Genomic DNA, 17,222 nt, shown 5'->3' with positions numbered 1-17,222 from the left:
GTGCAATGGGAGCCAGTGAAGGTTGTTGAGGGCCAGGGTGATGTGGTCATGTGTGCGTAGACCCTTGATTAGGTAGGCAATGTCATCTGGGACAATTTCTGTGATTTACACCTTCCTCTCTGTTAATTCTCATGTCTTTTTAATCTTCGAGACTGAACTGATTCAATAGGTGCGGTGCGCACCATTTATACTGATGCCAACGTCGTGGTCGAGAGCAGACAGAGGCTGTCTAGGGACATGGGGTCGGCGACACACAGCGCCCTCTGCTGTGAAATGTTTTCCGAAGCTGCCAGCATGATATTGGAGTATATCAAAGATGAGGAATAAGTGGGAAAAACATCTAGTTGCAAGAACATTACCAGTGGTTAGTAATTTGTTCTTCTATGATGGGATGGTCAGACGCTTTACACTTTTCCTCCTGTTCTCTTAGTGTCAAGGGTCCTGCACAGATTGAAGCGGACAAGGAACTGCCACTTGATTCCGATACTGTCAACCTGGCCCAAAAGCATATGATTCTCTGACCTGGAGGCACTCGGGATGAGGGAACCCTGGATTTTACCTTTGAGAGCATACCTTCTTTATCAACTGGTGGAATGATCCTACACCCCGACCCACTTTCTCTTTCCTTAGCACCCTGGTCCCAGAGGCCTGAGTCTATGGCCACCTGGGGCTCTCTAGAAAAAACATGAAGATTGTTCTGGCCACAAGAAGAAAAGGTTCCATCATGGCACAATATACCAGCAAATGGACGCTATTCTGCCACTGGTGCAAGGAAAATGACGACAAATGTGGAAGTGGGTCTGGTGCATGTGCTCTTCAGTCACGCATTTAACAGAGTGGAATATCTGTAGATTCTTGTAGCACTTAACTGGCAGCAGTAGGTGTGTATTTGTATACTAAATTAAGGACTGTTTCATTGGCGAACCCCTTAATCAAGACATTTTAATGGCCTACTGAGTCTCTGTCTACCAAGGAAAAGGCCCTACCCCTTGTTGTACCAGAATGTGGTTTTATCAGCACTCCTGCAGAAGCCATTTGAACCCACAGCATCAACTGTCATTCGTTGGGTGTCATTGAAAACCACTTTCTTTGTCGCTATTACTTCGATGTGCACAATATGTGAGCTAGAATCATTAAACGCAGAGGAACCACACAGTAGCTTACATAGGGACAAAGAGGTGCTCGGCACGCACCCTACATTTCTCCAAAGATTGTTTCTGGTTTCCCATTCGATGAGGAAATATCTGTACTGATCTTCTTCCCGACTCCCAGCTCGGAAGCACAAAAAACCTTTGCACATTCATTCTATATGTGGCAAGAGTGTTTAAATTCTTTGTCTACTTCTGATTGTGCAAAGGTATCCTTTTATAGATTTTCAGAGAGTTGTCAACTTTGAGATGGATGTTTAGCCCAAGGGCATGAAGTCCTTCTGTGACTCATGTTATATCCTATCAAGATTATGTAGGTAGAGGAAACAGCAGTGCAGAAGCACAGGGGTGAGACAATTGATCTGGGATCAATCTGCCACTCGCAGGTTTGGCTAGTCCTATTTGACTAGAAACTCAGCCACCCTTCACAGTTCTTGCTTTTACATAGCAGATATGTGGCTGGGACATTCCAGACTTCTTCTGGTCTTTCTTTTCCATGGTAGATAACTGAATCGCTGACATTTCCTTGAGTCTTTGCTATTCCACAGCATGTATGTGATGGTAGTACTCAGCTCTTCTCCACTGTCCTAGTGATCTAAGAGCACATGTGACTGAAACATGCTTTTCTGGGGTCCCTGTTGTCCGATTAGCGATTTGAATGGAGTACTATGTTTCATATGCTTCTTATGATCGTCATAATCGGTTGTTAGCCAGCATTTCGTTTATTGCTTTTATTTGTGGGGAAAGGTGGGATTCTCTTCTGTTTTTTTGTAGTACCTTTGCTCTTATTCTGGTGCACTATTATCGGATTTCTGCAGCTTTGCCATTAGTTCGATAACACTTTGTTTTGGGTTGTACAGCTTTGCAATTTGTTAAATCCTTGTTGTTAAAGCAGCATTGATAATGGTTAGTTGCACTCCTATTCTGTTTAGGCAGCTTTGATGGTTGAATTTCATTTTTTATGTACCTTTGTGAACTTTGCTCCAAGCCAAGATGACAAAACCCAAACACCAACATTGGTAAGAATGGGCTTTTTTAGTTTTCAGCAACTTTGGGTCTATTGCCTATAGGTTTTGCAGACGGATTAGTTTGAGGTGCACTGCAAGTGATATTGAATGGCGGCCTGGGTAAAAGTGGTATATGTTGTTTGTATAACATCCTCTTTCCTTTTCAGCCGCTGTCGAGGCCTGGTTATCAACCTTCTGGAGAATCTGACAAGGAGAACAAAGGCCAGGATCGTCCCTTGAGTGCTTCTTCCAGTAGTGACCTTTCCCTGTCTGAGCCACAATCTTTTGGCAGGTGGGTGCATTGATGAAATAGCATGCATATTGTTATTGTGCTTAAAGGGTTCAGCGATTACCTGCAAACCATGTAGTGATCATCGGAACCAGGATAATTATGTTGTACTTGCTGAACAGAGTTTACCACAAATATGCCTTTTTGAACAAGTTAAATTCTCCTATCCTGTGGGAAGTCACTGATCAGAAATTAGTGCGGTTCCACCAACTAGTCTCTCTCCTCATTGTACTTGTTGAAAACAGTAGCCATAAACATGTGAACAGGTTACATTCAGATTGCAGATACTCAAGTCCTTTGGTCATGCTGCTCACATTCTACTGATCTCATACAACCACCGCATCACACCTAGCACTAGTATGCGGCTACACACCACTTATTGCACACTGGCTGCACACATACCAAGTGCACTCAAGCACGTTTTACTACATTACTCTCTCCACTGACCTGGAATGCGGTCCCCGAGGGTGTTCAACCCACAGCGCTTTGGAATCATAACAATGGAAAAAGGAGCTATACAAATAATCAATAATATAACATAACTAGTAGACGATGCAGGAAAAGTGGAATATAGATGACAAGATTTGCAGGAAACAAAAATGAAGTCATTGAGGACGGAGCAGGGAGACTGAACAGAATGCGAATAGAAAGATGATGGAGCACAGGGGAGAAAGCTCATAGTGCCAAGGCCAATGAGCAAGGAAGAAAATGGACAAAGCTGGAATAAGAGAAATGTGGAAATAAGAATGTTTGCAGTCGTAAAAAGGAAAAGATAATGGATTTTTACAAATAATGAAAAGTTTAAAGTGACAGTTATGAGCAATAGAAGGTGAAAAAGAGAGAAGAATCAAAAAGAATACCCAGATTGTGAACAGTATCGGAGAAAGGTAACATTTGTGAACGAAAGAGAAGGAAGGGGAGAAGAGGGTATGCTGAAGAGGATGGGGGGAAAAGGGACTTAAGTTTTCGAGGGATTTCGGTAAAGGAAACCAGTGTATCCCACTGCAGGATGGCAAGTAGACAAGCAGTAAGAGGCGTGAATGGTGTCAGAAAAGTTGGAGAATGACACACAGATATGTGAGTCATCAGCATAGAAATGGAAGGAAACCACACATTTTGAAATTGTCAGAGAGGGTACCCCACATCTATTATGTTCAACTATTCTTTCCAGGAGTAGGGTGTTTTAATTTGCATTGCTAGTGGCCTTGCAAGATAGTTCTGTGATCTGTGAAAGGGGTAAGATCTTTTGTGACTCCACCGGTCTGTTGAGACGTTGTGTGAGGGGTTTACGTTAATGTGAATATTTCCACAGCTCCATTAATGTATTTACTGAGTATTTGTAGGTAAATGTGTGGATATGCGGATATGTATGAATTGTATGCGTGTGGGTGTAAAGACAGATTAATTTGTTTATGGGTTATTATGAACAGATATATTGGCTGAGAACCGTCTACATGTGCATTAAATTAACTGTGTATGTACTGTACAATTTTACACAGCTTTTGTTTTGTTTCTAGTTGCATAAAATGTTGTAGATTTAGTCCCGGTCTGATACATTTGTCTGGGTTTGTAATTCATATTTGGTTGATGGGTGGTTGTTGCTGTTCCACTGCTGTATATGTAATGTTGGTTCTAGCTATGATATATACAGAGCAAATTTACAAGTTTGATTTTTGTATAATGTTGTGAATATATTGGCGTATATGCTCTTTCCTATTCTTCCTTTTTTTTTCTTTCATTTTATCTGCTTTTGTTTCAATTTAAAACATTCATGATTTTGTCTATTTTCCTTGAATGTGTTTTATCTGTGATATCCTTAGGTACACCACCTGTAAGTTGCGGTTTTCACAAAAAAGGAGGAAGGGAGAAGGGAAGGAAGAGGGGGTGGGGAAGAGAAGGGAGGAAAAACAAATAAAAAAGGAAATAAAGAATGTATGTTCAATGTTGAAGAAAGTTGGCAGTGGGTGCATGTTGTTCGGCACTGACATTTTTTTACGTTGGAAACAATGCCAGCATGGTCAACGTTCATGAGCTGGAATGTTAAGGGTGTGAATAACCCTATTAAGAGGAGAGAGATGTTATTGCTACTGAGTAGCCGAAAGCCGGAAATAGTATTTCTACAGGAGATTAATTTGAGAGGAGATTAAGTAGGATATATTTTAAACAGTTTGTATGTAAGAGTTTTCAAGTTATTTTGCAAGTAATTCTCGAGGTGTATCTTTTCTTTTTAGGACAGACTTGAGCTATAGGACTGATTGTGTATCTGTGAATCCTGAGGGGAGATAGGTTGCACCTAAATTACATGTTGAGAATAGATACATGACAATTTTTAATATTTATGCGCCTAATGTGAACAAAGCTGCTTTTTTAAAATGCTAGACGGAGTATTGTACCAACTGAGTTGTACAGAGATTGTAGTTGGGGGAGACTTCAATACTACAATTGATATGAAAATGGATAAGACTACTCGGGCTAACTCTTACGTTGAAGCTAAAGCAAGAAAATGACTTTTAAGATTACTAGATAAGTGGGATTTAAATGACATTTGGCAGGATCTTAATGGGGAGAGTAGAAAATATACTTTTCATTCAATGGTACATGGTATGACCCATGATCCATTGGTCCATGACCAATCTGGATTCAGAGCTGCCGGAAGCACGGAAACTGCTCTCCTGAACATCTGTGAAGACCTTAGCTCTAGCATTCCCTCCGTCCTCATCCTAATTGATCTCTCCTCTGCTTTTGACACGGTCAACCATACCATCCTGCTCAATCGTCGCCGTGACAACTTGGGTATCACCGATCAGGCCCTGCCCTGGCTGACCTCTTTCCTTTCTGATCTACCCTCCGAGGTACAACTTGGGTCCTTCCTATCCTCTTTACCTGTGGTGTTCCCCAGGGGTCTAACCTCTCGCCCTGGCTTTTCAACCAATACCTGGCAAAACCTGACTACTGCATTTCAATTTTCTGTTCAAACTTCCAGTGCTATGCTGATGACACCCAACTCATCTTCAGGCTTCCCTCAGACACACCTTCTCCTTCCCTCATCTCCGATTGCCTAATCGCCATTCAAAATTGGTGTGCCGCAACGATCTTTGCCGAAGTACCAACAAGACTGAGATCCTCCTCAATGGCACACCTTCACAATCCTTTCCCCTCACTCTCTGGCCGGCCTCCCTTGGCCCTCCTCCTACCCCTACCTGTGAGACTAAGAATCTCAGATGGATGCAAGGCTTACATTTAGAACCCTCTGCATTGTCCATAAGGCTTTCTGGGGCCTGGGTCCATTATACCTTCAACTATCCCTCCGCAAATACCCTCTCGAGCCCTTCGCTCCTCTACTTCTAACTCCCTCAGAGTCAGTTGTTTTTCAAAGAAACGAGCTGGGGGCAGATCTGTCTTCGGCTGGGTTCTCCCTTTGGAACAGCCTCCCGGCCACCTTGAAACTTGAGGAGAACCATCTCTGGTTCCGGAAGCACCTGAAGACCTTCCTCTTTGCTTCTGCCTTTGCCCCTCTTCTCCCCTGCTGATCTGTTTTTCTCTCGCAGCACAAGGCCACCCTCTGTCCTTTCGGGCACAGGTACCTGCTCACCATGCTGCCCTCCTGCCCCCAAGACTCCCCTTGCACTGGGATCAGGATCTGTACCCATACAGTCCCCTATTTTTCTCTGCACTTATCAGATATACTCTTATCTGACTAATCATGAACTTGCCACTTGATGGCTGCACTACCTTTTTTATTTATTATTGCACTTATTTATTCTGTTTCTCTCCTTTGTTCCGCACTTTCCACCTCTCCCTCGCACTGTCCCCTTTTCCCTTTTTCCATGCTACTGTGCCTAGTAAGATTGTTTGTTTTTGATTCTCCCTTGTTCCCCTCCCTTTGCTTGGTCGCGCTCTGAAACACTTGTGTATGAGCGCGATATAAATAAAATATCATATCAAATATCATGTATTGACTTTTTTCTTGTCCGTATAAGTTTGTGGGGACGTTTGTAATGCAGCAGTTGGTGATGTTGTAATTTCAGATCATGGAGTCTGCAGGCAGCTTGAAGTCTAAAACGATGGCAAATGAATATTCAGCGGCTCTCTGATTTGGAATGTGTTAACCATATAGACAGAAATATCACTGTTTTGGAAGGATAATTTGCATTCAGTTGACTCCATATTGGTAATCTGGGATGTGTTGAAGGCAACATTGCGTGGTAAAATGATTAGTTTTGCTTCATACAGGAAACATCAACGGGAGAAGGTTATGGTCAAACTAGAGGATGAATATAAAGCATGTGAGGTACGCTATTGTGGTTGCCAAGTAAGGAAAATATGTTGGCTTTATCCCATGCAAAACAAACCTTGGATTGTGAACTTCATCATAAGGCAGAGACTCACCTATTCTATTCCCGACAAGTTTCTGGAAATGGGGTGAGAAGTCAGGAACCTTGTTGGCAAACCGTATGCAGCAAAAGGAAAATAACAGACAGGTGCTCTTTGTTGTGGATAAGGAAGGAACAATGAGAAGGATAGAGGAAATTTGTGAAGAATTTAGACAAAATTATGCCTCCCTATATACGGCTGATGAAACTGTTTTCGAGTTGTAAATTAATAATGATCTCTGTTCAATAGATATGCCAAGTCTAAATGAGCAAGAAAGATTAGATCTTGATGTGTCAATAAAAAGAGAGGAAATTGAAATTTCAATAAATACATCGGCAAATGGTCAATGTCCTGGCCTTGATGGATTCCCAATACTTTTATAAAACCTTTAGTCCGGCTACGACACCTTTCCTTGCACAATTGTATGCAGATTGCATTAATAACAGTAATTCCGAAACCAGGTAAAGTCCCTCGCTATATGAGAGCCATCAACCAATTTCACTCTTGAATGTTGATGTAAAGCTCTTAGCGAAAATATTTGCTAGAAGATTAAATGGCTTGCTTCTGAAACTGGTTCATGAAAATCAGTTTTTGTAAGCGGTAGGAAAAGTTATGTTAACTGAAGGGAATTGCTTGATGTAATCTACCTAAAGAGAGATTCTGCATATCCATATGATGTATTGATGCGGAAAAGTATTTTGGCAGGTATGCTGGGTTTTCTTACCTCAAGTCTTGCTTAAAGTAAATTGTGGACCACACGTCTGACGACTCTTAGAGCCTTACATATCGGTTCGAGGGCGTCTTTGGTTGTTAATGGTTGTCGTTTGGAATGTTTCCAGATTCTGGCTGCCCCTTGTCTCCATTGCTGTTTTTTTTTTAAACTCTTTTTTATTAGTGGTCACAAAAGATGCACAGCATTCATCACATTTCACATATTTTAACAATGATATGACACATAGCTCATCGAAACATTAAATATTACAAAGACTCGTCCTCATCAGAAACCATGTCGCATAAATACATTCTGAAAGGGCCCCATATATCTTTGGGCCTACTTGTAACTGGCTGGGTCAGGGGACAAATTGTTCTTCCGATTCGTTAACATATGTTAGTTCCCGAAGGAAATGGTTCGTGCTCGGTGGACCAGGGCTTTTCCAAGTTTGTAAGATGCATTTTTTGGCCACCGCACATGAGATATTAAACAGTCTCCTGATTTTTTTCGGAGAATTTGCCTATGTCACCAAACAGGTATTTCTGTGGCGTTAGTTCAGAGAGAACCTGTGTGATTTCTTCTAGCATCTCCGCCACATCCCTCCAAAATCCTGCCACCACTGGACACCCCCAGTACATGTGGAATGCACCCGCCTGAGGAGCCCTACATTTGGGACACTCGTCCGAACCATCCACCGTGAACTTGGCTATCTTAGCTGGGGTGTAGTGTAGTCTGTTTAAAATCTTAAATTGAATTAGGCGTAGGCCAGCATTTAGTGATACCCTTTTGGTAAGCGAGCAGTACCTGTCCTAAGTTCTTTCATCAATGGGGGGCTTGTAGATCTTTCCCACTTGTCTTTGACCTGGTTTGTTGTGGGGGTGTGGGCCTGAACTGCCACATATAGTTTAGCGATCCCCAGCCGTTGCCAGCTGCGTACATGGATGTGTAAGGGGCTCATCCGGAAAGAGCTGGCAGCACTTCTGAAAAGCTGATCTCATGCGGTAGTATTGGAATGTCTTAAGCGGTCCCCCACCCAATGCCCTCAATATGTCACTTAAGGCTGCAAGCTTCCCGTTAATAAACATGTCGCCCAGTTTCATTTCTCTATTTGGGTCCCAGGATTCCTGTAAACTGCTATCGTGTGTTGGAGGTATGCCCGGGTAATTCCAGAGGGACACCTCTGGGTATAGGGATGTTTCCAAGCCCAGTCTTTTGTATATAGCTTTCCAGGCCCCGACCGTGCAGCTCACTGGGTTGTACTCGCATGTATCTCTATATTGTGTGTTGAATATTACAGACTGTATATTCGTGGGGTGTGTGGTGTATTCCTCTATCCACGTGTGGGGCGGGCTATTGGATTCACTGCACCAATATTTCGCAAATTGAGCTTGGGCAACGTAATAGTACAGTTCAAAGTTGGGTGCCACTATGCCACCTGAGGAGCATGGTTCAGTCATTTTTTCCCACCCTATGTTTGCTGTTTTCCCATTCCACAGAAAAGTTACCACCATGGATCAGAACTTGGCAAAGAAGGGCCGTCCTGGCCATATAGGGACATTCACAAAAAAATACAGTAATTTGGGTAAGATTATCATTTTAAGAACTGCGACTCTGCCATGTAGTGAGATTGGAAGGCGCCCCCACATCAGTAATTTAGTGTTTAATGATTGTAATGCGCTCTTGTGATTGTCTGTGTATCATGTATGTCTATCCCTAGAAACAAGTATCCCCAAGTATCTAATAGTTTGTTCGGACCATTTAAGTCTGCACCGCGTGTCCGGGCACTTGGTTGTCGGTTAAGCGGAAATATTTCGGATTTGGCATTGTTTATAGTATACCCAGAGTAAACTGCAAATTCCTGAATCCCCGCCATGAGTGCCATGTTATTTTCTGGCTCACGGACATATAGGAGCGTATCATCCACGTATAGGGAGATTAGTTGGGTGGAGCCTTTCATTTTTATCCCCCTGTGTGAGTGTCTAAGTCCAATCGCGATTGCCATTGGCTCTATGTTCAGCACAAATAGTATAGGCGAGAATGGGCACCCCTGCCTGGTGCCTCTTCCCAGTAGGAATAATTCGGAGATGGATCGATTAGTTAGTACTCTTGCACCGAGTTCCGTGTATAACAGTTTCACATATCTGATAAAATTGGGGCCCATCCCAAATGCCTCCAGTACCGCTAACAAATAAACCCATGACACCGAGTCAAAGGCTTTTTCGGCGTCGAGGGATATGGCCACTGCGTTTCTTCCAGGGTCTATCTGTGCCATAATGCCAAAAAGTCTACAGAGATTTAGGGCCGTGGATCTAGTGGGGATATAAACCCTTTTTGGTCGTGATGGACCAATGTTGGGACTGCCGGTAAAAGTCGATTGGTCAGTACTTTTGCAAATATCTTGACGTCAGTGTTTATAAGTGAAAGGGGCCTGTAGGATGATATATCTTGGGGTGGTCGACGAGGTTTAGGGAGTACGGTTATCACAGCCTCTCTCATTGTCGGGGGTAGTATATTGGTCTCAAGGGCTTCCTCCCATACCTGCAATAGTATTGGCACTAGTTCCTCGCGGAACTCCTTATAGAATTCGGCTCCTAACCCGTCTGACCCTGGAGCTTTACCCGACGATAGCGCCTTAATTGCTTCCATGATTTCCTCAGCGGTTACAGGTTGCTCCATTGCCAGTCGGGCCTCCTCTGAGAGTTTTGGCATGGAAAGTGCCACTAGATATGATTACATTTCAGTGTCTGTTTTAGTGTCTTTATTCCTATATAGGTCTTGGTAGAATTTAGCAAATTCACTGTTAATCCCCTCTTCCCTCAGGAGAACCAACCCTTGTGATGTTTGTATGCTTGTGATCTGGTTCGGTTGGTTATCCTGTTTAAGCAGATTGGACAGTGTCCTCCCAGCTTTATTCCCATCCCCGTATCTGCGAGCTGGTACTGGTGCCACCATATAGCGCATTTCTCTAGTGGCCAAATTACCAAATTCTTGGAGGTGTGCCTGAATTTCAGCCAGTATTGCCTTGTCTTGTGTGCGAGTATAAGTTTCTTCTAGTTCCCCCAGTTTGTTCAGTTTCAGTTAGCTCAGCTCACAAACCTTTTAGGAGGCCTCCGGACTTGGATATCAAAGTTCCCCTTGTCCAAACCTTAAAGGATTCCTAGACAGTGGAGTACCTATCAACTGATCCCACATTATTAGTAAAAGAAACTCTGCAATTTCTATGTGTAGTTCCTCCACCACCCGGGGGTCGCCAAAAATTCCCCCTGGCATTCTCCATCTTTTTACGGGCTTAGGGGCATCGCAAAGCTCCACCTCCAACAACACAGGGGAATGATCGTATATGTGCGGGGTAATATCTCGCATGTCTTTAGTGCAGTAGCCACAGCAGGGGAAACAAACCAATAGTCGATTCTAGACTCAGAGTCATGAACCGAGGAGTAATAAGTGTATCCCCTACTGTCCGGGTTCACCACACGCCAGGCGTTCACCAGTGAAAGCTGTGGTAGAATGTACGTCAGGGTGAGGACTGTTTTATTTGGTGCCCTGACAGTAGTCCTGGATCTATCAAGTCTGGGGTCCAGGGCCACATTGAAATCCCCTCCCCAGATTATAGTGGTCACATTAATTGAAGCAATTAATTGATACATATTCGTGTAGAAGGCAGGGTCATCAACATTAGGCCCATATGTGTTAATCAGCAATAGTTGCTTGCAAGCAATCTCACCCCACACCAGAACATATCTGCTGAGTTGGTCAACATTTTGGCCTTCTAGTTGGAACCCCACACTTGGATGACTAAGGGTGATGGCCCCTCTGGACTCGGATGCCCCATTTGGGCAATATGTCTAAATTGCTCGCATCCATTGTATGCGTTTCTTGCAGCATTAGGATCTGGGGGCCGTGCCTGGTGATATAATCGCCCACTTTCTTAGTCTTTATCTGGTTATTTAGTCCCCTGACATTCCACGACAGCAGCTTTACCTTCAACCCATCACCAATGCTTCATAGGGAAATGTTCCGACGACGCCTCGTCTCTTAGTGATATAATGCCTGTATAGCATGGGTAGCGCCAGCATCCGTGCAACCACTGATTTAACCATTAACAAACATTCTGCCTCCTTCATCCTCCCCTTGGGACGAGGCTCCTCCCCGTGGGTCCCAATCGCTGTTTCGCACCATGAGTTTATAGAACAAGATACTTCGTACCCTCTTCCCACCCACCCTCCCTCATCATCACCCCCAACTTGACGATGTTCCCACATCAACTTGTGGAATATTCCAGGGGTAGCCATGTTGCTCCACATGACCGCCAACCTCGGTTCTTCCCACTCCACCTAACCATGGATCATAGGGCAGCTTTTGATTGCTAGTTCAGCCTAGTTCCGGACAAAAAGGATATGGTAGCCCAGACATAACTTCATTTGGCCTGTGTCTTTAATCTGCTGGATGGGGTCTGTTGTTCTGCGCCGGTCTGCCCCCTCTAGGAGGAAGGGGTATACAAAGAAGTGCGCTCTTCCTGCGTGTTGAATCCTCATTTTGGCCGGGAACATCAAAGCGTATGTAATCTGGCGTGCCTTCAAGAGTTTCCTAACTTGGTCATAGGATCGTCTGCTTGCCTGGACCCCGGCGGAGAAGTCTGGGTATATGTGTATTCGGGTTTCCTCATACTGCAATGTTCCAGCCTACCTTGCCAGACGTAGGATTGTGTCGCTGTAGTTGAGGAGACGGCCAATTATCGTGCGTGGTGGTGCACCTGGCTTAGGTACTGGAGCCAGCGTACGGTGCGCTCTCTCGACCAGGAAGTGTTCAGAGAATGACTCGGGCCCAAATAAGGATCTGAGCAGTGTTTCCAGCTGCTTCTCCATTTGGCCTTTCTCAAAGGATTCCGCTACGCCAACCACTTGAATGTTGTTTCTCTTTGATCTCGATTTGAGGTCTTCACATTTATTTTGTAGCTTGCACATTGTTTCTTTAATTTGGGTAATGTCTCGACTGTGATGAGCAATGATTTGTTCATTTGTACTTATTCTATTTTCAGTTTCCGTGACACATGCGCTTTGTTTATCTATTCTGGCCCTCATGGAGCCAATAGTGGCTACTATCTCATCCAGCTTCACGTTAACTGCCAGGAATCCATTCTGTACTAGTGTTGCCAGCTTGTCTTCTCGTTCCCCCACTTCAGGCTCGCCAGTCTCAATGGGCTCTGTGTGCATCTCCACTGTAGTAGTTTGGTTTTGGCTGCTGGTGTAAGTATCCATTGGCCCTTTCTTTTTGTTACCAGGGGTCTTTGATGTTTTGCCTGTTTTATGTGGTTCCCCCATAGTGGTGCAGAGCAGTGTTCTGCTTTCAATTTCACTGCTGTCAATGTTCAGGGTGAAGAATTTCTGTAAACTTTCACACCGTCCCCCTGTGGTTCACTTGGCCGGCGCGGAATGGGGTTCAAAGTATGTTTACACACTCCTTCGTGTTTAGGTCTGCAGGGCGTGTTGGCCATGAATGGACTGTCCTTCCACGTGTGCAAGTGTAGTAATATTCAGTTGGTAATATCTCGTGGCACTGAGTTTCCATCTTAACTTGCGCAGTTTGTGTTTATCAAGTGTTTTCTTATTAATGGAGGGCTGTGGGGGGCAGCCCCTGCGCGCTTCCAGGTGATCACGGGGCAGTAATGTAGTAGGTGTTGAGCAGCAGTAGGGCATCCCTCCCGTGAGCAATCGGAGGCACCAGGGTCCCTTTAAACTTATGATGAGCCCCCACGAGCGCGCCACCCCACCTCCGCAAAGTCCTTGAGGGCCGGCCGCACCGAGTGCGCCCGCCACGGGCGGTCCGCGTTCCACCGCTTGGTATGGTCCAGACTAGGTAGTCCGCCTCAGATCCGGATGTTATATCCCTCACGGAGCGCCAACGTTCGGCGGGTTCAGGGTAGTTGAAAGTTCAGTTTCCCTCAAAATTATTGATCTGCGTTCCCGAGACCTTCGCCCTGCTAGCATCCCTCAGGCCAGGCAACGGCTGTCTCCTCTAGTCCACCGACATCGAGACCCCCTACCCAAGGATCCCCCTGCGCACACGTCAGCTGCCCCAGCTGCGAGGCCGAGCAGCGGTCTAAGCGAGGGCTGTGAAAAATTGAAAGCTCTGTATACAGCAGGGGTTAAATCCGCCATACTCTTACTTGGGGTCGCATGTGTGTGTCGTGCTGCTTCCAAGACTTCTCTTGTTATAGAGCTGCAGCGTCCTTGGTTATAATTGCAGATTCGTTGCAGGGCCTCACTCGATCACGGCGCTTGGAAGGCTATAGAGCGTTTTCCGTTCTCTAGCAGCTGGAGCACATCAAGGGTCTCGGTCATGCATGGGGTCCGTTGGTTTGTGTCCGTTTCAGCCGCCTTCCCCGATTTGGTGCCTCCAACACCCGTATGTTGGGCTTAGGCGCGAGCCGCAGCGGCAGGCTCCTCCCACCTGCAGCCTGCAGTCCCTCTGCATCCCCGGGCCACCTGGTGGATCTGCCCGGTTCTATTTGTCGGATCGCTTCATCGCTGGATGTCGGCCAATCTCACCACAGCCATATCTTTACGAATATGGGTCACAGCTGACCAGGATTTTCCCAGAATGTGCTCAGATGTCTGGGCCATCGATATATCATCTTTCCAGCATCTGAGACAGCCTCTTGAAGGATAACTTGGCACAGGATGTCTCGGTGGAGCAGGAGCGCCGAAATCAGACAGCCATTTTCCTTGTGCACAACTGCGCCCACCTCTCCATTGCTGTTTGATTTATTCATTGAGCCACTTGCCATTATGCTCAGAAATCATCAAGGTATAATGGGCATTCTGTTTGGGGATTGTGTCTCAAAAGTCCTCTTATATGCAGATAAGTTTTTGGCCTAATCTCAAATCCAGACTGCTCATATCCAGAAATTCTTTTGGCATTGCAGGAATTTGGTAATTTCTCCAATTATAAAGTGAATGTCACAAAGACTCTAATTTTTCCAATTTCCCTTTCATGTCATAGGGCATTGTTTGAGGTGGACTGAGTGGTGTGGGCTGATTCGGTTCTTAAATATTTGTGCATCCATGTTAATAGAGATTTTGAGTCGCTACTTGTAAATAATATTCGCCTGAAAATTGCAGAAATAGATAGACTGCTGTAAGTTGGAGAAATTAAAACTGACCCTATGGAACAAAGTTAATGTAATGAAGATGTCTTTGCTCCCAAGACTATTACATGTTTTTAACATGCTCCCTCTATCACTTTCCAATAACCTACTTTTGAGCATTAATAAGTCCTTAAATAAAATCATGTGGGGAGAGGGAGGCCGTGCCCGAATCCAGAAGGATGCCCTTCAAAGACTGGTGCATCTAGGTGCTTTTGGTTATCCTGACAAACGTTACCACACTGCATTTACGTTGCGTACATTGCATCACTGGATAGCGTATGACCAAATTAACTGTGCAGGCTGGCTTAAAATTGATAGGGCGTCCGACTCGCCCACGCCCCTAGATGTTATGTTCACGGACAAAAGGTTGCCGGTTGGTATGACTCCACCTTTCATAAAACGTGTTGTGAAAGAATGGCGCAGATGTAATGAGATTCTAGATGAGAAATATCTACTGTGTGCAGACTCTAGTTTGTGGAAAAACCCGGCTGTGATGCAGGGTAACTGTTTTATCGTAGATTTCATGGCAAAAAGCAGGCATCTGGTAAATTGGGCAGGTTCATGATGGTCAAAATATGGTTGACTGAGTTTTTGCGCTTTAAATATAAGCTGAAAGCAATAGACATCTGTCGTTCTAATGTTCTGCGGGAGCTCTTTGCTGTTCTTTTTTCACCAATGAATGCTACAATGCACACTCTGCCTGTAATCTTACTCCTCTCAAAGACCATGCCCCTCTCTGCATCTTCTTTATACAAATTACTCATTCTACCTCGCAGTTAGCAGCACAATGTGGTAGAGGAAATTGGGATTCGGATTTGGGTTGCTGCTTGTTGGGTATTGAATGGAACGAAATATGTACAGGTCCAATTAAATACATAGTTGATTTAGAACTGGTGGTATATGCAGCAAAGGATTAACCATTACCTGTACTGGTCTCCTTGGAAGATGAGGTTGTGTAATGAGTATGTTTGTTTTAACTGTAAAGGGGAGGTGGGCCCCACGTTACATATGTTGTGGTTGTGTAGAAAGATGCAACTATTCTGGGATTGTGTTTTCCAGAGAATAGATCTAGTTTTGAGTCCATCTCTTCCAATAGACTGACTTCTTGTTGTTTTGGGCTTATTTCCTTCAAATATTGTATTGACCAGTAGTAAAATGTTCTGGACATATAGAGCCCTTTTTCTTGCTAAGAGACATATTCTGAAATTTTGGAAGAACGATACTTCCCCTTGTGTTGATTGGTTGCAAAGTTTGCCCTTTCTGTCTAGGAGAGAGAACGTGTCCTTTAACGCTAAAGATCAGCATCATAAATGAGATAATCTGTGGAGAGTTTAATGACCTTTATGCTTATTTTATGCACAGTCTAAAGGTTTTGTTTCTTATTTTATAATTTTCTTTATTTTTATGTATTTGTACTGTCTCTTTATTGCATATTTTAAAAAAACCTTTATTCACCTCACCTCCCACTTTCTGTCATTTCCTTTGTGGATTGGATTGTTATGCTGTGCTTAAATAACTATTATTCTGTACATTAGAATTATTGTATTTTGACTTATTGTTCATGTAAGTGTTAAAAGAATAAATATGATTTGGAAAAAAAGAAATTGTCAGAGAGATGAAGTATAGAGAGAGAAGAGGTCCAAGAACAAATCATTGTGGAACTTCAAAGTGCAGAGGGAGAGGCAGTGATTGAGAAGCAGCCCAACAAGTGTAGAGAGATTGATTAGAGATGTAATAGGAAAATCAACAAAGAACAGTCGTGAAAGCTCAGGGAAGAAAGGGTAGAAAAGGAGTGTGGTGAACTACAGTATCAAATGCAGCCAAGAAGTAAAAGAATCAAAATGGAGGAAGGTTTGTCATGATGGTCAGAAGAGCATTGGTGGCATACAGCGGAGCAGTCTCAGTTGAGTGCATAGGGCGGAGACCAGTTTGGAGAAGAGGAAGAAGGGAGTGATGGGTAAAGTATAGAGAGACTTGGGAGTGGACCACATGCTTGAGTACTTTCGAAAGGGAAGAAGAGAAATTGGGTGATGGCTAGATGGAAGAGGGGCCAAATTAAGGGTTTTCACAATGGGAAGAATGACAACATGTTTGAAATAGAAGAAAAGTTAGATGTAGAAAGAGTTAATAAAAGCTGTTAAGTAAGGAATACGAAGACAACCTTTGGAGATGAGAGAAGGTAAAGGGTCCTCAGGTGAGGTTGAAGGATGAGCCCTGCTTAGAAAAATAGTGTCCATTTCTGAGAGCAGTGTGAAAGAGGACAGACTAGGATGGGGAGAAGGAGGGAGGAATGGGTAAACTTGGGGAGGCGGCAAGGTATTTGAAGAGCTGTGCACTATAGTAGGACTTTGCTTGAGAAGTAGCAAGATTTAAAGAAGAGCGAGATCTGAGTTGTGGGGATAGCCATGGTTGGGAATGGTTGTGGGGAGGGTTAAAAAGATGCAGTGGTTTAGGAGTCCAGAGTGGATGTAAGTAGTGAGTTAAGAAAGGCTAAGGCAATATTGGGAAACAAAGAAGGGAGAGATGAGGTAATAGAAGTTAATTT

At 44.1% G+C, this 17,222-nt stretch overlaps 1 protein-coding gene across 3 annotated transcripts in view; it reads left to right on the top strand.

Annotated features, from left to right (window-relative positions):
- Positions 1 to 17,222, top strand: part of CEP350 (centrosomal protein 350) — a 2,433,119-nt gene that overhangs the window by 366,050 nt on the left and 2,049,847 nt on the right. For all 3 annotated transcript variants that reach the window (XM_069641456.1, XM_069641455.1, XM_069641457.1), the window contains one exon: positions 2,323 to 2,447. In XM_069641456.1, the coding sequence (XP_069497557.1) occupies positions 2,323 to 2,447 (125 nt within the window). The remainder of the gene's footprint in view (positions 1 to 2,322; positions 2,448 to 17,222) is intronic.

This window comes from Ambystoma mexicanum, chromosome 1q, assembly GCF_040938575.1.
Source record: "Ambystoma mexicanum isolate Mex_15411 chromosome 1q, UKY_AmexF1_1, whole genome shotgun sequence".
NCBI lineage: Eukaryota > Metazoa > Chordata > Amphibia > Caudata > Ambystomatidae > Ambystoma > Ambystoma mexicanum.
The sequence above is the reverse complement of the archived record's forward strand: the minus strand, read 5'-3'. Positions and strand labels throughout refer to the sequence as shown.